Source organism: Scyliorhinus torazame, chromosome 3, assembly GCF_047496885.1.
Source record: "Scyliorhinus torazame isolate Kashiwa2021f chromosome 3, sScyTor2.1, whole genome shotgun sequence".
Lineage (NCBI taxonomy): Eukaryota > Metazoa > Chordata > Chondrichthyes > Carcharhiniformes > Scyliorhinidae > Scyliorhinus > Scyliorhinus torazame.
Genome location: NC_092709.1, coordinates 100,732,763 through 100,753,979, shown reverse-complemented (window position 1 = coordinate 100,753,979; position 21,217 = coordinate 100,732,763). Strand labels below are relative to the sequence as shown.

Genomic DNA, 21,217 nt, shown 5'->3' with positions numbered 1-21,217 from the left:
AACTTTGTTCCTTTGTTTAAGAAGGGCAGCAGTGATAATCCAGGAAATTATCGGCTGGTGAGCTTTATGTCAGTGGTAGAGAAATTATTGGGAAAGATTCTTCGGGACAGGATTTACTCACATTTGGAAATAAATTGACTTATTAGCGATAGGCAATGTGGTTTTGTGAAGGGGAAGTTGTGTCTCACTAGCTTGATCCCATTTTTTGAGGACATGACGAAGATGATTGATGAAGGAAGGACAATGGATGTTGTCTACATGGACTTCAGTAAGGCCTTTGACAAGGTTCCTCATGGTAGACTGTTACAAAAGGTGAAGTCACACAGGATGGGAGGTGAGCTGGCAAGATGGATACAGAACTGGCTCGGATACAGAACTGGCTCTGTCACAAGACAGAGGGTAGTGGTGGAAGAGTGCTTTTCTGAATGGAAAGCTGTGACTAATAGTGTTCCGCAGGGATCGGTGCTGGGACCTTTGCTGTTCACAGTATATATAAATGATTTGGAGGAAAATGTAGCTGGTCTGATTGGTAAGTTTGTGGACGACACAAAGATTGGCGGAGTTACGGATAGCGAAGAGGATACAGCAGGATATACGTTGGCTGGAGACTTGGGCAGAGAAATGGTGTTTAATCTGGACAAATATGAGGTTTATCGAGGGGCTGGTTTAGCACACTGGGCTAAATCGCTCTCTTTTAAAGCAGACCAAGGCAGGCCAGCAGCACGGTTCAATTCCCGTACCAGCCTTCCCGAACAGGCGCCGGAATGTGGCGACTAGGGGCTTTTCACAGTAACTTCATTTGAAGCCTACTTGTGACAATAAGCGATTTTCATTTTAATTTCATTCATTTTCAGGTAATGCATTTTGAAAGGTCTAATACAGGTGGAAATTATGTCGTAAGTGGCAAAGCCCTAAGGAGTAATGACTGGCAGAGAGATCTGGGCAGACAGGTCCACAGATCACTGAAAATTGCAATGCAGGTGGATAAGGTAGTCAAGGAGGCACATAGCATGCTTGCTTTTCGATCGGGGCATTGAGTATAAAAATTGACAAGTCTTGCTGCAGCTGTACAGATTCTTAGTTAGGCCTCATTTGGGATATTCTGTACAATTCTAGTCACCACACTACCAGAAGGATGTGGATGCTTTGGAGAGGGTACAGAAGAGGTTTTCCAGGATATCGCCTGTTCTCGAGTGTATCAGCTATGAGTAGAGGCTGGATAAGCTTGGATTGTTTTCACTGGAACAAAGGAGGTTGAGGAGCGACCTGAAAGAGGTTTACAAAATTGAGGGGCATGGGCAGAGTGGATAGTCAGACGCTTTTTCCCAAGGTGGTAAAGTCAAGTACTAGGGGACATAGGTTTAAGGTATGAAGGGAAAAGTTTAGAGGAGATGTGCGAGGCTAGGCTTTTTTACACAGAGGGTGGTGAGTGCCTGGAACTCGCTGCCGGGGAAGTGGTGGAAGCAGGTATAATAGCGACGTTTAAGAGGCATCTTGATGAATGCATGAATAGGATGGGAATAGAGGGATACACACCCCGGAAGTGCAGAAGGTTTTAGTTTAGACAGGAATCATGATCGGCGAAGGCTTGGAGGGCCGAAGGGCCTGTTCCTATGCTGTACTGTTCTTTGTTCAGTCTGTTCTGCCATTCAACATGTTCCATCAGACATGGCAGAAATGGGAACATTGCTTAAATTTTAATTTCTCCTCCCCATAGACCGAGAACCATTGAAACCGATTGTAAATGCTGGTTGAGATAAATCAATTCAGTATTAAAAACATTAGGGCGGCGCAGTGGTTAGCACTGGGACTGTGGCGCTGAGGACCCAGGTTCAAATCCTGGCCGTGGGTTACTGACTGTGTGGAGTTTGCACATTCTCCCCGTTTCTGCGCGGGTTTCACCCCCACAACCCAAAAGATGTGCAAGTTAGGTGGATTGGCCACGATAAATTGCCCCTTAATTGAAAAATAAATACATAATTGGGTACTCTAAATCTATTTTTTTAAAAATTGTTGAACAATAATCATTCCTTATTGATCTATATGCAGAAAATTTAATAAACCCCCCCCTCCCACTCCCCCCCCCCCCACTGCTCTACGTTTGTCACCTCTTTCCTTGTATGTGTTGATTTCTGCTAGGGTAAGGTTCCAAAGCCACAGAGTTCCGTTGGTGCCATGCTCAACTATCCCATTTTCCATATTCTAGCCAGGTGGGATGATGTGAATTCTTTGTTAAGGAAGGATTTTTGAACAGTACAGTCAGGCAACCTGTTAAAGGTGCTTTGTGTCGCTGGCAGTCAAGGTGGTAATTGACCGATTGCTATAAGTATCTTCCCTTGACTCACTTGACCTTTCTGTTTACAGGACCATTCATCAGCGTTTTATTGTCCAAGCTGGAGAATATGCCGGAAAATGAATTGCACGTAAACTTGCTGCTCACAGGGATTGTCTCTCAACTGGCTTGTTATCCACAGCCCCTCCTCCGTTCTTTCTTGCTCAACACAAACATGGTCTTTCAGCCCAGTGTACGCTCACTCTATCAGGTACAGCTGTGGTGAACAGAGCTTCACCAAGGTTTATAATCTAGCTTTAAATAACAGCATTTAAAAGCAAACAAATTGGATGATTTGACCTTGTACTAAAAGTTCCCTTTCACTAGTTCCAGTTGAGGGAAGGGGATTGTTCCTTAGAACCATAGAATTCCTTTTTTTTTTTTTTAAATGTTTATTCAAAATGTTTCAATAAATTTTTACAAAACATTCCAGAAAGGAAAGAAAATATGCAAAAGAGAAATAAAAAGGGCATTACACCAGCACACAAAGCAACTTAAACCTCGACCCATTAAACTATCTAACCAACTAAGAACAAAGATGGGGCAACGCCCCCTACAATAATCAAAACAAGACACCCCCCCCCCCCCCCCCCCCCCGGGTTGCTGCTGCGATTGACCTCCACCTAACGTTCTGCGAGAAAGTCTAGGAACGGTTGCCACCGCCTGGAGAACCCCTGTACAGACCCTCGCAAGGCAAACTTTATCTTCAACCTGAGAAACCCCGCCATGTCATTGATCCAAGCCTCCACGTTTGGGGGCTTCGCGTCCCTCCACATTAGCAAGATCCATCTCCGGGCTACCAAAGAGGCAAAGGCCAGAACTCCGGCCTCCTTCGGCTTCTGCACTCCCGGCTCGTCTGATACCCCAAATATTGCTATCCCCCAGCTCGCTTTTACCCGCGTACCCAAGACTCTGGACATAACCCTTGCGAAGCCCCTCCAGAACCCCTCAAGCGCCGGACATGCCCAGAACATATGGGCGTGATTTGCTGGGCTCCCCGAACACCTCACACACCTGTCCCCTACCCCAAAGAACTTACACATCCTCGCCCCAGTCATATGCGCCCTGTGCACCACTTTAAACTGGATCAGGCTGAGTCTGGCGCAAGACGAAGAGGAGTTAACCCTGCCCAGGGCATCCGTCCACAGGCCCTCACCCAGCTCCTCCTCCCACTTGCCCTTCAGCTCCTCCGCCGAGGCTTCCTCCGCCTCCTGCAGCTCCTGGTAAATCGCCGAGACCTTGCCCTCTCCGACCCACACACCCGAAATCACCCTGTCCTGAATCCTCCGTGCAGGCAGCAGCGGAAATTCCCCTACCTGCCTCCTCACAAACGCCCACACCTGCATATACCTGAAAGCATTTCCCGGGGTAACCCAAATTTCTCCTCCAGCGCCCTCAGACTGGCAAAAGTCCCGTCAATAAATAGGTCCCCCATCCTTTTAATTCCCACCCGATGCCAGCTTAGGAATCCGCCATCCATCCTGCCCGGTGCAAACCTATGGTTATTCCGTATCGGAGACCAGATTGAGGCCCCCACTTCCTCCCTATGCTGTCTCCACTGCCCCCAGATCCTCAGTGTCGCCGCCACCACCTGGCTCGTGGTGTACCGCGTCGGCGGTAGCGGCAACGGTGCTGTCACCAGCACCCTCAGGGTAGTACCCACACATGACGCCGCTTCTAGCCTTTTCCACGCCGCCCCCTCTCCCTCCATTATCCATTTCCGGATCATTGCCACATTAGCTGCCCAGTAGTAACTACACAGATTCGGTAGCGCCAGCCCACCCCCGCCCCGACTGCGCTCCAAAAACAGTCTCTTGACCCTCGGGGTCTTACTTGCCCAGACGAATCCCATAATGCTCTTGCTCACTCGCTTAAAAAAGGCCTTGCGGATGAGAATGGGCAGGCACTGGATCACGAACAAGAACCTAGGGAGGACCGTCATCTTAACGGACTGCACTCTACCCGCCAGGGAGAGTGGCAACACGTCCTATCTCCTAAAGTCCTCCTCCATCTGGTCTACCAACCGCGCCAAATTGAGCTTGTGCAGGACCCACCAACACCCGGCCACCTGGATACCCAAATACCGAAAACTCCTCTCCACCCTCTTGAGCGGCAGCTCCTCCAGCCTCCTCTCCTGACCCCTCGCATGCACCACAAAGAGCTCACTCTTCCCAACATTAAGCTTATATCCTGAGAAGTCTCCAAACTCCCTGAGGGTCTGCATGACCTCTGCCATCCACTCCACTGCATTTGCAATATACAAAAGCAGGTTATCTGCATATAACGAGACCCAATGCTCCTCCCCTCCCCGGACCAGCCCCCTCCAGTTTCTGAGACTCCCTTAGTGCCATGGCCAGCGGCTCAATTGCCAGGGCAAACAGCACCCCTGTCTCGTCCCACGGTACAGCCAAAGTACTCTGACCTCCGCCGATTCGTCGATACGCTCGCCACCGGGGCCTGGTATAACAATTTGACCCACCCTATGAACCCCTCCCCGAACCCAAACCTGCCCAGCACTTCCCACAGGTACTCCCACTCCACCCGATCAAAGGCCTTCTCCGCGTCCATTGCCACCACCACTTCCACCTCTCCCCCCCACCCCCCACCCCCCTCCCCCATCCGAGGGCATCATGATCACAATCAGGAGCCTCCGCACATTTGCATTCAGCTGCCTGCCCTTCACAAACCCCATCTGATCCTCATGTATCACTCCCGGGATACAATCCTCAATCCTAGTGGCCAGGACCTTCGCCAACTTGGCATCCACATTAAGGAGCGAAATCGGCCTATACGAGCCACACTGCAGCGGGTCCTTGTCCCGCTTGAGGATCAGCGCGATCAGCGCCTGAGACATCGTCGGGGGGACAATCCCTTCCTCCTTCGCCACGTTAAAAGTTCTCACCAACAACGGACCCAACAGTTCCACAAACTTCCTGTAGAATTCGACCGGGAACCCATCCGGCCCCGGGGCCTTGCCCGCCTGCATACTCCCCAACCCCTTAACCAGCTCCTCCAAGAACCATAGAATTCCTACAATGCAGAAGGAGGCCTTTCGGCCCATCGAGTCTGCACCTCTGAATAAGCACCCTACCGAGGCCTACCCCCCTCCACACTATCCCTATAATCCCACCTAACCTGCACATCTTTGGATACTAAGGGGCAATTTATCATGGCCAATCCACTTAACCTGTACATCTTTGGACTGTGGGAGGAAACCAGAGCACCCGGAGGAAAGCCGTGCAGTCACGGGGAGAATGTGCAGACTCTGCACAGTTAACCAAGGTCGGAATTGAACTTGGGTCCCTGGCGCTGTGAGGCAACGGTGCTAATCACTGTGCCACTGTGCTGCCCTTAAAGGAGTTTAATGTGTGTGGTAAACCACTGTTAGTATTATATGTATTGTGGTAAACTGTTACTGTACTACATGTGTTGTGGTAAACCACTGCTTGATGGCTCCGCCTCCACTCGGTATAAAGGTGGCTGACCTCCGGCCCTACCCCAGTTCAGGATCAGTGGCCCGGAGGCTTTCTGTTTAGTTTATTAAAGCCACAGTTTTGTTCACTACTCGTCTTGTGTTCATTGATGGCACATCAATTTAATAAGCTAAACTTTTAAGATGAATTCATCACTCAAGCCTGATCGCCTGGAGCTGGACCCACAAGCAGCCGACGCCACTGCGACATTCGCGCACTGGCTAAGCTGCTTCGAAGCTTATCTCAGATCCTCCACCGACGACGTCACCGACCTCCAAAGCTTCAAATACTCAACGCATGGGTGAGCCCGCAAGTTTTCCTTCTTATCAGAGACGCCCCCTTGTATACGGAGGCGATAATGCTGCTGAAGGGACAGTACGTAAAGGCAGTAAACGAGGTGTACGCCATGCACCTTTTTGCCACGAGGCGACAACGCCCCGGAGAATTACAAGCCGAATTCCTGCGTGCCTTGCGGGTACTCGGCCGGAACTGTGCTTGCCAGGCGGTATCGGCTGTCCAACACACAGAGCTGCTGATCAGGGACGCCTATGTCGCGGGCATCAAATCCAATTGCATCCGCCAGCGCTTGCTAGAAGGGGGTACACTCGGCCTCCCAGAGACAGTGCAGCTCTCAAACTCGCTGGAAGTGGCTTCCCAGAACCGACCACGAGGCACCCTCGTGGACGTCGTGGGCGCCGCCATCACCCGATTCGAGTGCGGGCCGCCAACGCCAGAAGCCCAAAATGCTACTTGTACGGCCAGGGTAAGCACCCCAGACAACGCTGCCCTGCACAGAACGCGATTTGCAACGGGTGTGGAAGCAAGGGCCACTTCGCCAAAGTTTGCCAGGCCCGACCTGTCCCTAAAGTTCCTAGACCCAGCAGCACTGCCTGTTGTCTGTCAGGACCGCCCCCATCTGCCGTGCCACCTGCCATGTGCGACCCGTGGGCGCCGCCATCTTCGCTGCCACCCGCCATGTGCGACCCATGGGGGCCACCATCTTCGCCGCCATCTTCGATGCCACCCGCCACGTGTGACCCATGGGGGCCGCCATTTTGGAACCACTCTGCCGCCTCCATGCTCACCCGGTCGTACACTGGCCACCGCTACCTCCGACCGGCCCACCCACCACCTTCCGAAGCTCGCCTCCATCACACTCGACCAGTCTCGACCTCATCATCTCACTAAATCTACGATGACCGTCCGGATCAACGGGCATGAGACGGCCTGCCTCTTCGACTCCGGGAGCACAGACAGCTTTATCCACCCAGATACGGTAAGGCGCTGCGCCCTCCCAATTTTACCCGCGACCCAGAAAATCTCCCTGGCTTCCGGATCACGTTCCGTAGAAATCCGGGGGTACTGTGTCGCGACCCTTTCGGTACAAGGCGTAGAGTACACTAACTTTAAGCTCTACGTCCTCCCCATCTCTGCACTGCCCTATTACTGGGGCTCCACTTTCAGTGCCACCTCCAAAGCCTTAACTTAAAGTTCGGGGGACCCCTGACCCCGCCCCTCACTGTCTGTAGCCTTGCGACCCTTAAGGTCACCCCGCCCTCACTCTTCGCTAACCTCACCCCGGACTGTAAGCCCATCGCCACTGGGAGCAGACGATACAGTGCCCGGGACAGGGCCTTTATCAGGTCGGAGGTCCAGAGACTCCTACGAGACGGGATCATTGAGGCTAGTACCAGCCCCTGGAGAGCCCAAGTGGTGGTCGTCAAGACTGGGGAGAAGCACTGGATGGTCATCGATCACAGTCAGACGATCAACCGGTACACGCAGCTCGATGTGTAGCCCCTCCCCCACATATCTGACATGGTCAATCAGATTGCGCAGTATCGAGTCATCTCCACAGTTGACTTGAAGTCCGCATACCACCAGCTCCCTATCCACCCGGAGGACTGCCAATACACTGCCTTCGAAGCAGATGGCCGCCTCTACCACTTCCTCAGGGTTCCCTTCGGCGTCACCAATGGGGTCTCGGTCTTCCAGCGAGAAATGGACCGAATGGTTGACCAGTACGGGCTGCGGGCCATGTTCCCGTACCTAGATAATGTCACCATCTGCGGCCATGACCAGCAGGACCATGACGCAAACCTCCGGCATTTCCTCCACACCGCTCAGCTCCTTAACCTCACATACTCGAAGGAGAAATGCGTTTTCCGCACAACCCACCTAGCCATCCTTGGCTACGTTGTGGAAAGTGGAGTCCTAGGGCCCGACCCCGACCGCATGCGCCCCCTCCTGGAACTTCCCCTCCCCCACTGCCCCAAGGACCTGAAGAGATGCCTGGGGTTCTTCTCTTATTATGCCCACTGGGTCCCCAATTATGCGGACAAGCATAATTCCCCTGACGGCTGAAGCCCGCCTGGCCTTCAGTCGCATCAAGACAGATATTGCCAAAGCCGTGATGCACGCTGTGGATGAGTCCATTCCGTTCCAGGTGGAGAGCGATGCGTCGGACTTTGCCCTGGCCGCTACCCTCAACCAGGTGGGCAGGCCCGTGGCTTTCTTCTCCCGTTCTCTCCATGCCTCCGAAATTCGACACTCCTCCGTCAAAAAGGAAGCCCAAGCCATTGTAGAAGCTGTGCGACATTGGAGGCATTACCTGGCCGGCAGGCGATTCACTCTCCTCACTGACCAATGGTTGGTTGCCTTCATGTTTAATAATACACAGCGGGGCAAAATCAGGAACGACAAGATTCTGAGGTGGAGGATCGAACTCTTCATCTACAACTACAATATCTTGTACCGACCTGGAAAGCTCAATGAGCCCCCAGATGCCCTATCTCGCGGTACATGTGCCAGCGCACAAGTAGACTGACTTCGGGCCCTCCACAATGATCTCTGTCACCCGGCGGTCACTCGTTTTTTTCATTTTATCAAGGCTCGCAACCTGCCTTACTCCATCGAGGTCAGGACCAAAACCAGGGACTGCCAGGTCTGCGCAGAGTGCAAACTGCACTTCTATCAGCCAGACAGAGCGCATCTGGTAAAGGCCTCCCGCCCCTTTGAGCGCCTCAGCATTGACTTCAAAGGGCCCCTCCCCTCCACTGACCGTAACGTGTACTTCCTCAACGTTGTTGACGAGTACGCACAATTCCCCTTTGCCAGCCCATGCCATGATATGACCTCTGCCACCGTCATCAAGGCCCTGCACAGTCTCTTCACCTTGTTCGGTTTTCCCACCTACATCCATAGCGATCGGGGTTCCTCCTTCATGAGCGATGAGTTGCGTCGGTTCCTGCTTAGCAAGGGTATCGCCTCAAGCAGGACGACCAGCTACAACCTCCGGGGAAACGGACAGGTGGAGAGGGAGAATGCGACGGTCTGGAAGGCCGTCCTTCTGGCCCTATGGTCCAGAAGACTCCCAGTTTCCCGCTGGCAGGAAGTCCTTCCCGATGCGCTCCACTCCATCCGGTCGCTCCTGTGCACTGCCACCAATGTGACCCCTCACGAACGTATGTTTGCCTTCCCTAGGAAGTCCACCTCAGGGGTCTGTCTCACGTCCTGGCTGATAGTTCCAGGGCCCGTACTCCTCCGGAAGCATGCGAGGAGTCATCAAGCAGATCCCCTCGTCGAGAAGGTCCTGCTCCTCCATGACAACCCACAATATGCCTACGTGGCACATCATGACGGGTGGCAGGACAGTCTCCCTCCAGGATTTGGCACCTGCAGGTTCCCCAGCGACCATCACCACCACCCCCGACCCTACACCGTCTCCCTCCACCACTACCTGGCTACTTCGAGATTTGGCACCCGCAGGCCCACCGGCGACCATCACCACCACCGCCACCCCCACACCGCCCCCCCCCCCCCCTTCCGCCGACTCTACTACTGGGCGAAGAAGAAGACAACACGCTCCCGGACGCACAGTTCTCGACACCAGTGCACACACCACAGCCGGGACTGAGGCGATCACGGCGGAAGGTTAAAGCCCCCGACAGACTCTACCTTTATGTTCACTTCACCCCCGCTGGACTTTTTTTTTTAAACAGGGGGTGAATGTGGTAAACCACTGTTGGTGTATTATATGTATTGTGGTAAACTGTTACTGTACTACATGTATTGTGGTAAACCACTGCCTGATGGCTCCGCCTCCCCTCGGGCTCGGTATAAAGGTGGCTGACCTCCGGCCCTGCCCCAGTTCGGGATCAATGGCCAGGAGGCTTTCTGTTTAGCTTATTAAAGCCACAGTTTTGTTCACTACTCGTCTTGTGTTAATTGATGTCACATCAGTGAGGACAGACCTGGCATTTTTCTTCCGGTATTTTAATAGGAGGGTTTTTTTTTTGTGATTTCAATTCTGGTAATTTATCCAATTTTCATTTAAATTATCTTCATTTAAATGATCTTACCAACTTTTTTTTCTTGCTGCTCCTGTACGAGTCCTGTACAGGTTTTCCTGCCCTCGACCATTTAAATTTACCTGGTCCAAGAGCACCCACTCCCGCCTCATTTAAGTGGTTCACACACAACTGTGTCCACTGTAAGTGTAGACTAAATATCCGCTAAAAAAAGCCCAGGAAATTCCAGGGTAATAGCAAAGTGGTGGAAACCCAGAAGTAGAGCCTCTGCAACTTTTTCCTGACAAATGTGGTCAGAGATCTGTGTGTGCTTATTGAGGAAAGGGTCAGGAATATTAACATGACAGATTTTGCGATTGTTGATTTTTTTTTTTCCATGGAAAGAATCTGGGAATGGGAGATGTTTAATGTGGCTTGAGACAAAGTGAGCGTATGCAGATATAAAACACCACTAAGACAGAAGAGAATTTGATGCACTGTAATGAGATAATTATCCTTACAATGTAACTAAGAGATATGAAACACCTTCATTAGTTTATCTCTGGTGACTTTAAAAAAAAAAAAAATTGAGTGCCCAATTATTTTTTTCCAATTAAGGGGCAATTTAGCGTGGCTAATCCACCTACCCTGCACATCTTTGGGTTGTGGGGGCTAAACCCACGCAAACACGGGGAGAATGTGCAAACTCCACACAGATAGTGACCCAGAGCCGGGATCAAACCTGGCACTTCGGCGCCGTGAGACAGCAATGCTAACCACTGTGCCGCCGTGCTGTCCCGCATCTCTGGTGACTTAACCAAACATCCATACTCATAATGGGGGGGGATTCTACACATTACATGTGCCTCCCACATGAAGTGGGACGAGGGGACATAACTTTAAACTGAGGGGTAATAGATATAGGACAGAGGTCAGAGGTAGGTTCTTTACGCAAAGAGTAGTGAGGCCGTGGAATGCCCTACCTGCTACAGTAGTGAACTCGCCAACATTGAGGGTATTTAAAAGTTTATTGGATAAACATATGGATGATAATGGCATAGTGTAGGTTAGATGGCTTTTGTTTCGGTGCAACATCGTGGGCCGAAGGGCCTGTACTGCGCTGTATTGTTCTATGTTCTATGAAGTGTCTGCTGAGATACATTCTTAGGAGATGGATGGTTGGTTTGGTTTGGTTGACAGGTCTCTGGGCTACATTCTTGGGAAGCACTTTGAATGTGGGAAAAGGAGAAAAACAGACACAGGCAGGGGATGCGCTTTGCCTGGAAGAGAAGATGCAAAAGTTCAGTTTTCCCTCAAAAGAAAAGTAATGTCGAAAAGGAGCACCAGCTGGCATCTCTTTTTGTTTTTAAAAAAAAAAGGGTCCAGGCATTATTATTTCCTCATTTATTACAAGTAAAATTGAGAAAATATGTTTGTTTACAACTGCTCCTTTGTATGTTCACTTGCTCTTTGTAAAGAAAAACATCTTAACAATATGCATCAGGCCTTATCGCGTAAGTATTTTGCCATCTGCCAATAAGAACACCAAAGAATTATATTTGAAGACCCTATAAAAGGCACAATGTCCAGCTGAGATCATAAAGGCGAAGGTTGTCTTATTGTGCCCCATGTTATTATATTTTAATTAGAGGTTGGGCAGTATGGGCTCACTCCTGGACATGTTTGGATAAATTACGTGAGAAACTGGCTCTCCTGAACTCAAGGGAATGTCTACAGGCGAACGGTAGCACAGTGGGTAGCATTGTTACTTCACAGCTCCAGGGTCCCAGGTTCAATTCCCGTTTGGGTCGCTGTCTGTGCGGAGTCTGCACATTCTCCCCGTGTCTGCGTGGGTTTCCTCTGGGTGCTCCGGTTTCCTCCCACAAGTCCCGAAAGACATACTGTTAGGTAATTTGGACATTCTGAATTCTCCCTCGGTGTACCCAAACAGGTGCCGGAATGTGGTGACTAGGGGCGTTTCACAGTAACTTCATTGCATTGTTACTGTAAGCCTACTTGTGACAATAAAAGATTATTATTTTTATAAGGTAGACCTGAAACTCTCAACTTATTTAATGTGTCAACAAACTGCTTTGAAGATTAACCTAACCATATTTAAGCCAGCTGTGATTTGGCACAAGAACACTGCACAAATTTCTCAATATTCCATTTCCTTCAGGAACATCAATATGCATCAGGCCTTATCACGAATGTTTTTTGCCATCTGCCAATAAGAACACCAAAGAATTATATTTGAAGACCCTGTAAAAGGCATAATGTCCAGCTGAGATCATAAAGGTGAAGGTTGTCTTGTTGTGCCCCATGTTATTATATTTTAATTAGAGATTGGGCAGTATGGGCTCACTCCTGGACATGTTTGGATAAATTACGTGAGAAACTGGCTCTCTCATATTCCCAACTGGTATCAACCAACTTTAAAAAAAAATTAATTTAGTGTACCCAATTCATTTTTCCAATTAAGGGGCAATTTAGCGTGGCCAATCCACCTAGCCTGCACATCTTTGGGTTGTGGGGGTGAAACCCACGCAAACACAGGGAGAATGTGCAAACTCCACACGGACAGTGACCCAGAGCCGGGATTGAACCTGGGACCTTGGCGCTGTGAGGCAAGAGTGCTAACCACTGTGCCACCGTGCTGCCCTTGGTATCATCCAATTTAGGAATTGAACCCTGTGATAATCTTACTGTTCTGAATAGCACAGAGCCACAAGAGTGAATCATTGAGAAATGTACACGGGGATCATGATATGTGATTAATCCAGCAGGAAGTGTTCAAAGCTCATGCTGCCTGATAATTTAAATGATTTTGTGCAGCCAGCATTAAGTATGCAGTTGAGTGGCTGCATGCCTAAGCAGGGAACATACAAAAAGGGACAAAAGGCCATTCAGCCCCTTGAACCTGCTCGCCATTTAATAAGATCACAGCTGATCTGATAGTAACCTCAAATCTGCCTCTCGCTTACCTTCGTTAACCTATCACCTCCTTGCTTACCGAGAATCTATCCACCTCTGCCTTAAAAATATTGAAACTCTTCTTCCAGCGTCTTTTCAGGAAGAGAGTTTTAAAGACTCAAAACGCTCTGAGTGGAAAAATAAATTCCTCATCACCAATTTAAATGGGTAACCCCTTATTTTTAAACGGGGAAAACTAGGGCAGCCCTTTGGCACAGTGGTTAACACTGCTGCCTCAGAGCCAGGGTTCTGCGTTCAATTCTGATCTTGGGTACCTGTCTGTGTGAAGTTTTCACATTGCCGTGTGGAGTTTTCACATTGCCTACGTGGGTTTCCTCCAGGTGTTCTCGTTTCCTCCCACAGTCCAAAACTGTGCAACTTAGGTGGGATTACGGGATAGGCCGACCGGCACGTCTCTGAGCCCACTGGCATGTCTCTGAGCCCGCTGATGCCACCCTGAGCCCACCGCCACATCTCTGAACCCACTGATGCGACTCTGAGCTGAAGCAGAATATCATTCCATAACTGACTCTGACCTGGGAAAAGCACCAGAATGATATAAAATGACAGATGAGAGACTCCAAAATTTACCAACACTGCTTTGGGAATCTTGGTGTGGAGGTATGAGGAGGAGAGATGTCATTTATCCACAGGCAGCCAAGCTGTCTTCTAAGCTTTCTAAGCCACAAGGCCAGCAGCAGGCCTGAACTTTTGAAGGTGACTGTATGTTACTGCCTAATCCACCTTCTCACATCCCACTTCTTCTTCCCACAATTGCTTCTGATTTAGAAGCTAAAAATGGTGTAATCATGCACTGGTGCCTCACAGTGCCAGAGACCCGGGTTCAATTCCCCCTTTGGGTAACTGACTGGATGGAGGAATGTAATTGTCAATGGAGTAGTGTAGATCTCTAATATGTGGCACATAAATGGTGCTCTTTCATAACCACAGTTAAAAGGAAACAGCTTCTTTTGACCTGTGTACATTTGCCAAGTTTGCTATTTTCAAGGCTAGACTTTCAACTTTTGACCTGACCATTGAGATTGACATCTGTCCATCTCAGGAGTTGATGGACTGCACCCAGGGAGTATATGACTTCTGGATTGAACATCATGTTGTAGAGGCTGATTGATGAATGGATGTCACTTCTGCAGCTGCCACAGTTAAATAGCATTGGCCTGAGATTGACTGATGTTTTTCCCCTCTGGCGGGCTCCCTTTTCCGCCATCTAGTCATTTCTTTTGTCTTCTGCTTTTTCCACATCTTTCTTGGCTACTCGCCTCCAGGTACTCTGTCAGCAGTGAGAATTTCCTGTGCATCGACTCCGACTCAGTCAGCTTGAAGTCTCACCCGCAGACATCCTTGTATTGTAGACATGGGCAACCTGTTTATCTCATGCTGATCACGAACCCCCAATAGATCATCTCTTTGTTGAGGTGGCCATCATCCATTTGGCTCTCATGACCCAGCCAAGTGATTTCCCTCTGACTGAAGAGAGCAAACATGCTGGGAATCCCTGAAACCCATTGTACTTCCGTATACAGCACTCTGTCTTTCCCAGGAGATGGCCAATATTCATCTGAGGCAGTGGGGGTGGAAGCTAGTCAGTCTCTCCAGGCTTGTGAAAATTGTCCATGTCTCGTTATGATAAAGGAGGAAAGAGATCACAAGCCAGGTACACGTGGAGATTTGTATTTTTGATCAGTTTGCTGTTGGTCCACACTCGACTTCTGAACTTTGACATGACAGCTTCGGCCTTGGCAATCCCTGATGATCTCAGCATTAAGGGACAGATTGCTGGTAGTTGTTGATCCAAGCTTTGTGAAGCTTTTGGCAACCTCTTGAGTGAGATAAATGTTGATAGAAGCTGCATTCCTTGCATCCTGGCCTTCCCGATGCTGATTAGCAGTTGCACCTCTTTGTAGATGTGGGGAAACTGATCTACAAGATGTTGCAAGTTAGCTTCAGTATGGGATGCCAGTTTGGCATCATCAGCAAAGAGTAATTCACGGACTAGGAATTTAGGTACTTGCGCAGTCTTGTCAAGTTGAACAGCTTGCCATCGGTTCTGGCATGCAGGTAGAAACCTTAACATGAGTCGCCGAAAGGATACAAATAGCAGCGTTGAGAAAATTGCCGACGAGAATTGGCACCAGGACGCAGCACTGCTGATCTCGAAGGCCTCCAATGATTCTCCTTTGTAACTGACAAAACTGTGAATGTTCTCGTGGACAAAAGAAATTACACCCAAGAGTCCAGGCGGGTAGCCTATTTTCTGCAGCAGTTTAAAAAGTGTCCGTTTCTGCTGACAAGGCCTTGGTGAGGTCTATGAAAAGAATGTAGAGAGGTTTGTGCTGCCCACGGCACTTCTCCTGTAACTGAAGTGAGAAAATCATGTCAACTGTTGATCTGCCAGCTCTGAAACGACATGGAGGCTCAGGGTAGATGTGGGATGCCTGAGTCTGCAATCTGGTCAGGGCAAACCAAAAAAATCTTCCCCATAATAATTAACAAGGAGAAGCCTTGGTAATTATTGTAGTCACTGCAATTCCCCCTTGTTTTTATACAAGGTGACTATTTGTGCATCCTGAATGCCTTGAGGCACAAATCTTTCCTTGTAGCAGAGACACAGGTTCATAGAGATACTGTAGCAGTGCCAGTTTCCCACTAATGATGATTTCAGGTGGAATGCCATGGATTCCTGAGGCTTTACTACTGGCAAAACAGTCAATGGACAAATTGAGCTCTACTGCGGTGGGCTTGCTGACCAGTTCTTCAATGACAGGAAAGTCTGGAATGGCGCTGAGTTTCTTCAATGACAAAGGTTTCTGTTGCATTAGGTTTGAGATGGTGCTCCATCTACCTTTTCATCTGCTTGCTAGGTTCAGTGATGATCATCCCTCTCTTGGCTTCAAGGGGGCAATTTGGTTCCTGCTGCGCCTGTTGCTTTCTTCATTCCTTCAAAGAGCACTCTAGCATCGCTGGTTTCAGCAGCAGATAGTTTGCTGTTGCAGAATTTCGACAAGTATTGATTGGTGCAATGCGGAGCAGTCTGCTGAGACATGATTCTGGCAGCTATGACAGCATCTGGATGTTGTTTGCTGGGGACTTGCTGGCAGCTCACGAGGGCTCTCCAATTGGTTGCAGTAACTGGCCTCATTTCAGTCCAATCCCTCAAACCAGTCAGCCTTCCTCTGATCTCTTTCCTTTATACTGAGTGTAGAGTTATGGATGATGTTGCACAGGTGATCCCACTGCACTCTGTCTGAAAGAGTCTGATCGAGGATGCTGAGGAACTCCTGGTCTTTTCTGGGTCAGTGGTACAGCAAATGTTGATCTGAGGATGACCATTGTTCTTGAAGTGGCATAGTTTCCTTGGCTGAAGCCTGACCTTGCTACGCATTAGAGAGAGGTTAGTCTTGCAGTCGACACTGTGATAGCTAAACTTGATGTGGACATTGTTTGGGGGAGTGGGGGGGACATCTGGTGAGATTCAGCTGGTGCCAGTGGCATGATCTTGAATGTCTTCAGGACACCTTGCGGCTTAATTTGGAAGTAGTTGTTCGTCACACACAGTCAATGGTGGCAGCTTAGCTCCAGAAACCTCTGTCCATTTCCGTTCATCTCGTCTATTCTCCGATGCCCTATGCACATTGGCCAAGCAGTGTAGTTGCTACCCACCCTTGTGCTGAAATCCCCTAGAAGGTACAATCCCTCAGTGTTGGGAGTTCTGCTGATGGCAGTGTCAAGTTCCTCATTGAATTGACCCCTGACATCTGAAGTGCAGATGAATGTTGGGGCATAGATGCACAAGGTTAACTGGGCCCGCACTTGTTGATAAGCAAGGTGTTAGAAGTCTCTGAGTCTTCTGTGGGGGTGTTCAATCATTACAAGTAGTTTTTTTTTTACTGTGAAACACACACCATGCTCACATGTTGCCTCTTGAGTTTTCCCCTGGCAGAGGAAAGTAGTGATTCTCTTTAAGGGATTAACTTTGAACGTGCCTTTTTGTTCCGCAGAGAATGCCCACATTAAGGCTCGTCTTTTGTCGATCTGTCTTACATCATATCCCTGCAGAAGGTTGTCAGTAAGAGCAGAGTGCATGGTCCTTAAGTTCCAGCTTGTGATACAAAAGATCGTGAATTTGTCTTGCCTAGTTTATCAACCTGCCTGTCGAGAGATGACTCTCTAAGCTCCAAGCGCCCATTGAAGAAGGCAGGTTGTGGTGACGCATTACTGAACAGACTTGGGCTGGCCAACTTCAGGCAGGTGGTAGCTATCCAATGAGATGCAATGATCTCTCCCATCATCAAAAATAACCCCTGGTGCGCATGCTGTACACCAATCAAGTAAAAGCCTGTACCTGTTGCATCCTGTGTTATGTCAACATAAACCACAAGTCTGGAATGTCCTCTCCAGGGCGCAGGCCTAGGCAAATAAAATGGAGACCTTGCGTTTCCCAAGCACCAGGGCCCCGTCTCGGCATTGCTAATATTGTCCAAAGGAAAGGATTCAACAGTAATGTTTGGTGTCAGCTCTGCTGCAGGAGTTGCCAGAAAGCTGCCTGATAGCTAACAGATTAACACCCACAGGACTCCACTCTGGATTTTCTGTCAAGGCTTACTCCCTTAGCTACCTTCTCTCCCAAGACACCAACAAGGTTATTTACCCATAGCTGGTGTGTGGGCACCAGGGGCTAACCATATGCACGGTGGGCTTGTATGCCATCCGTCTGGGCCAGATCTCCTCCGAGCCCCCTGTAGTTTTGCCTGGGTCCGTGAGGTAACTAGTTGATGGATGCCACCATTATGATGCATTTCTATTGATGCGATGCGTTGTGGCTGGTGCATTGTGGTCATCTGCTTGTCACCTCTTGGCTTTCAGGTCTAACAGCTAACTAGCAGTACCACAATGGTGACAAGAAGGCAGAGTGCTTAAGCCTCACTTGCCAGTATGTAGCCTCTCGAGCAGCAAACTATAGGTGATCTTCACAGCTTTCAAAATATTTGTGAGCAAATTTTTACCTATCTCAGTGCTTAATAAACATGGTATTCTGCAAACTTCTAATATTTTTAGTTGAGAGAGAGAAAGATAATGACAGTTTCACAGTGTTCAGTATTGTGAAGTCATTGAATAGTAAGATGTGGAATATCCATGATCCTACTTTCACGAGCTCCCAATCTTGGCATACATCTCCACATGTAGTATTTCGTCCTCCAATACCTAACTCTTTGAGTGAGTTTGGATAGTGATTGTTGGCACTGTTTGCTCACAGCATCGCAGCTAAACCCAATCATGCAATCTCCACTACATATATGTTTCACAGCCCAGGTCCCTGGATGGCTGTCTGGAGAGGGAACACTGGCTGATTTTTAATTTTCCAAGCTGGGGACCCTGAGGCCAACTTTAATTCCAACATTGCTGCCCCTGCTGAGCTCAGCTAACCCAGCACCGATTAATCAGCCTTGTGAACTTCCTGATCAGTCTGGCACAGTGCCACAATGATTTGTGCTGTTTGGTTGCTTTGATCGTTTTTGTTGGGGAAATCAATAACTGAGAAAAGAAAGTCTGTTTGAAACAATTGGAGGTAAGATATAGGCAGATGATCACTTGTCAATTTTGCAAGTTATGTTAAGATGTCTGACCTTAAAGGATTGAAATTTTGAATTGATATTTATTCTAAAATGAAAATGAATTCAAAGCTTGTTACTATAAGACGGTGAGTAAAATGCAAAAAAAAATAATTCTGGTTGCTCAAATCAAACTATTTCTCTTTTTAATCAAACAAACTTGAGAAGCGGCTTTTGATAATTTTGATAATTTGTTTACACAGGTGCTGGCATCTGTAAAAAATGCAATTGAGCAGTTTGCTGCTGCAAGGGAAAACTTCTCATCATTCCTGAATGAAACTCGGGAATATCTGCTCTCTCGGGTGGAAACCTCCATTTCACGCAAGGTCACAGCTCAAGGTAACTTTATTTTTTTAATTAAATGTTTTTTATTGGGTTTTTGAACAAAGTATATTTACCATTATGTTTATGTACACAGAATAATATATAATATATATATATATATATATATATAGAGAGAGAGAGAGAGACAAGAGCACACACAAACATACCAAAAAAGAACATAAAATAAAATAAAATAGCTGGTAGGGTATTATGCACCAGCTCAACAGCAGTAACTCTGTACAATTGGCAATATTATTTTTAACACATATATGCATCTGTTTGAGGGAGGGAGCTGTGGAGATAGATATACATTTGGGTGCCGGAGAAACGATTACAGGGGGCAATACGCGAGTGAGTCTGGTGCTGGTGTTGTCACTTGCTTCTCCCGGACGGATTTCACTGCCGTTGTCGTCTCGCGCTCACCTCCGCTTCAGCCGTTTGTCCCGTCTTTCGCCCGGATTTTCCTTGTTCTCTGTCCCTGTAGATGCCAAGTTTGTTATTGTTTCCCGTGCCCTCCTTCCGGCTGTCATTCCCCTGCCTCCCCCCCCCCTCTCCCGGTCTATCTCTCTCTCATGCCTTGTCTACTTTCCCCTGATTCTTGGCTACCTGGCTATTCTTCTGCTTGTTTGTTGGCCACAAACAGGACCCCGAACAATTGGGTGAGTGGCTCCCACGTTCTGTGGAAGCCGTCTTTTGACCCTCGGATGGCGAATTTGATTTTCTCCAATTGGAGAGATTCCGAGAGGTCGGACAGCCAGTCTGCAGCTTTGGGTGGACTGCTGACCGCCAGCCGAACAGGATTCTACGGCGGGCGATCAGGGAGGCAAGGGCGTCCGCCCTCCTCCCCAGGAATAGATCTGGCTGGTCTGATACCCCGAAGACTGCCACTTTCGGGCATGGCTCCACCCTAATCCCCACCACTTTGGACATTGCCTCGAAGAAAGCTGTCCAGTACCCCGCAAGTCTGGGGCAAGGCCAGAACATGTGGGCGCGGTTGGCCAGGCCTCCTTGGCACCGTTCACATCTATCCTCCACCTCCGGGAAGAACCTACTCATACGGGTTCTTGTTAAGTGGGCTCTATGGACCACTTTTAATTGCGTCACGCTGAGCTTTGCGCACGTGGAGGTGGAGTTGAGCCGATGCAGTGCTTCGCTGCAGAGTCCCCACCCTACCACAATCCCCAGGTCTTCCTATTTCTTTCTTGATGCATCCAGTACGGTGTCGGCTCTGTCTACCAGTCGGTCATACATGTCGCGTTTATCTAGGATGCTTGCGTCCAGTAACTCTCCAGTAATGTCTGTCATGGCGGTTGTGGGTACGTCCTTGCCTCCTTTCGTAGGAAGTTTTTGAGCTGCAGGTACCTTAGCTCATTCCCCCAAGTTAGCTGTAACTTCTCTGTCAGTTCGTCCAGTGTTGCAATCCTGCCGTCAGTGTATAGATCTCTGTCAGTATCCCTCCGTCCTGTCCCCACTTTTTAAAGGTGGTGTCAGTCAGCACTGGTGTGAACCTATGGTTGATGCAGACGGGAGCTTTGTCTGACATTCTGGTCAGGCCAAGCTCCTGCCGTAGTTGGTTCCAGGACTGGAGGGTAGCTATCACCACTGTGCTGCTGGAGTGTTTTTTGCGTGGGAATGGGAGTGCCGCCGTGGCGAGGGCCTGGAGGGAGGTCCCCATGCAGGAGGCCTCTTCCGCGCGCATCCACTCGCTTTCTGGCTCCTTGATCCATCCCCTTATTCGCTCAGCTGTCGCCACCCAGTGGTAGAATTGTAGGTTTGGGAAGGCTAGCCCCCCCCGGATTTTGTATTTTGTGGGACCTTCTTTGGGATCCTAGCATTCTTTCCCCCCCCCCCCCACCAAATACGAACGTCATGATTAGTTTGTCTAGTGCTTTGAAAAAGGCCTTGGGGGTGTAGATCGGGATGGATCTAAGTAGGAAGAGGTACCTGGGCAGCATGTTCATTTTGATCGTCCGGACTCTCCCCGCGAGGGAGAGTGGGAGTGTGTTCCATCTTTGCAGGTCCTTTTTTACTTCCTCCATCAGACTGGTGAGGTTCCATTTGTGGACCCTTTCCAGTCATGGGCTGTTTGGATCCCCAGGTAGCGGAATTTGTGTTGGGCTTGTTTAAACAGCAGTCTCGTTAGTGCTGCCCCCCCTCCTTGTGGGTGTACCGGGAAGATCTCGCTTTTGCTCATGT

The 21,217-nt window shown here is 49.1% G+C and overlaps 1 protein-coding gene across 7 annotated transcripts in view; it reads left to right on the top strand.

Annotated features, from left to right (window-relative positions):
- fhip1aa (FHF complex subunit HOOK interacting protein 1Aa) overlaps positions 1-21,217 on the top strand; it is a 263,629-nt gene that overhangs the window by 231,736 nt on the left and 10,676 nt on the right. For all 7 annotated transcript variants that reach the window (XM_072496072.1, XM_072496070.1, XM_072496068.1 and 4 more), the window contains 2 exons: positions 2,365-2,543; positions 18,901-19,036. In XM_072496072.1, the coding sequence (XP_072352173.1) occupies positions 2,365-2,543; positions 18,901-19,036 (315 nt within the window). The remainder of the gene's footprint in view (positions 1-2,364; positions 2,544-18,900; positions 19,037-21,217) is intronic.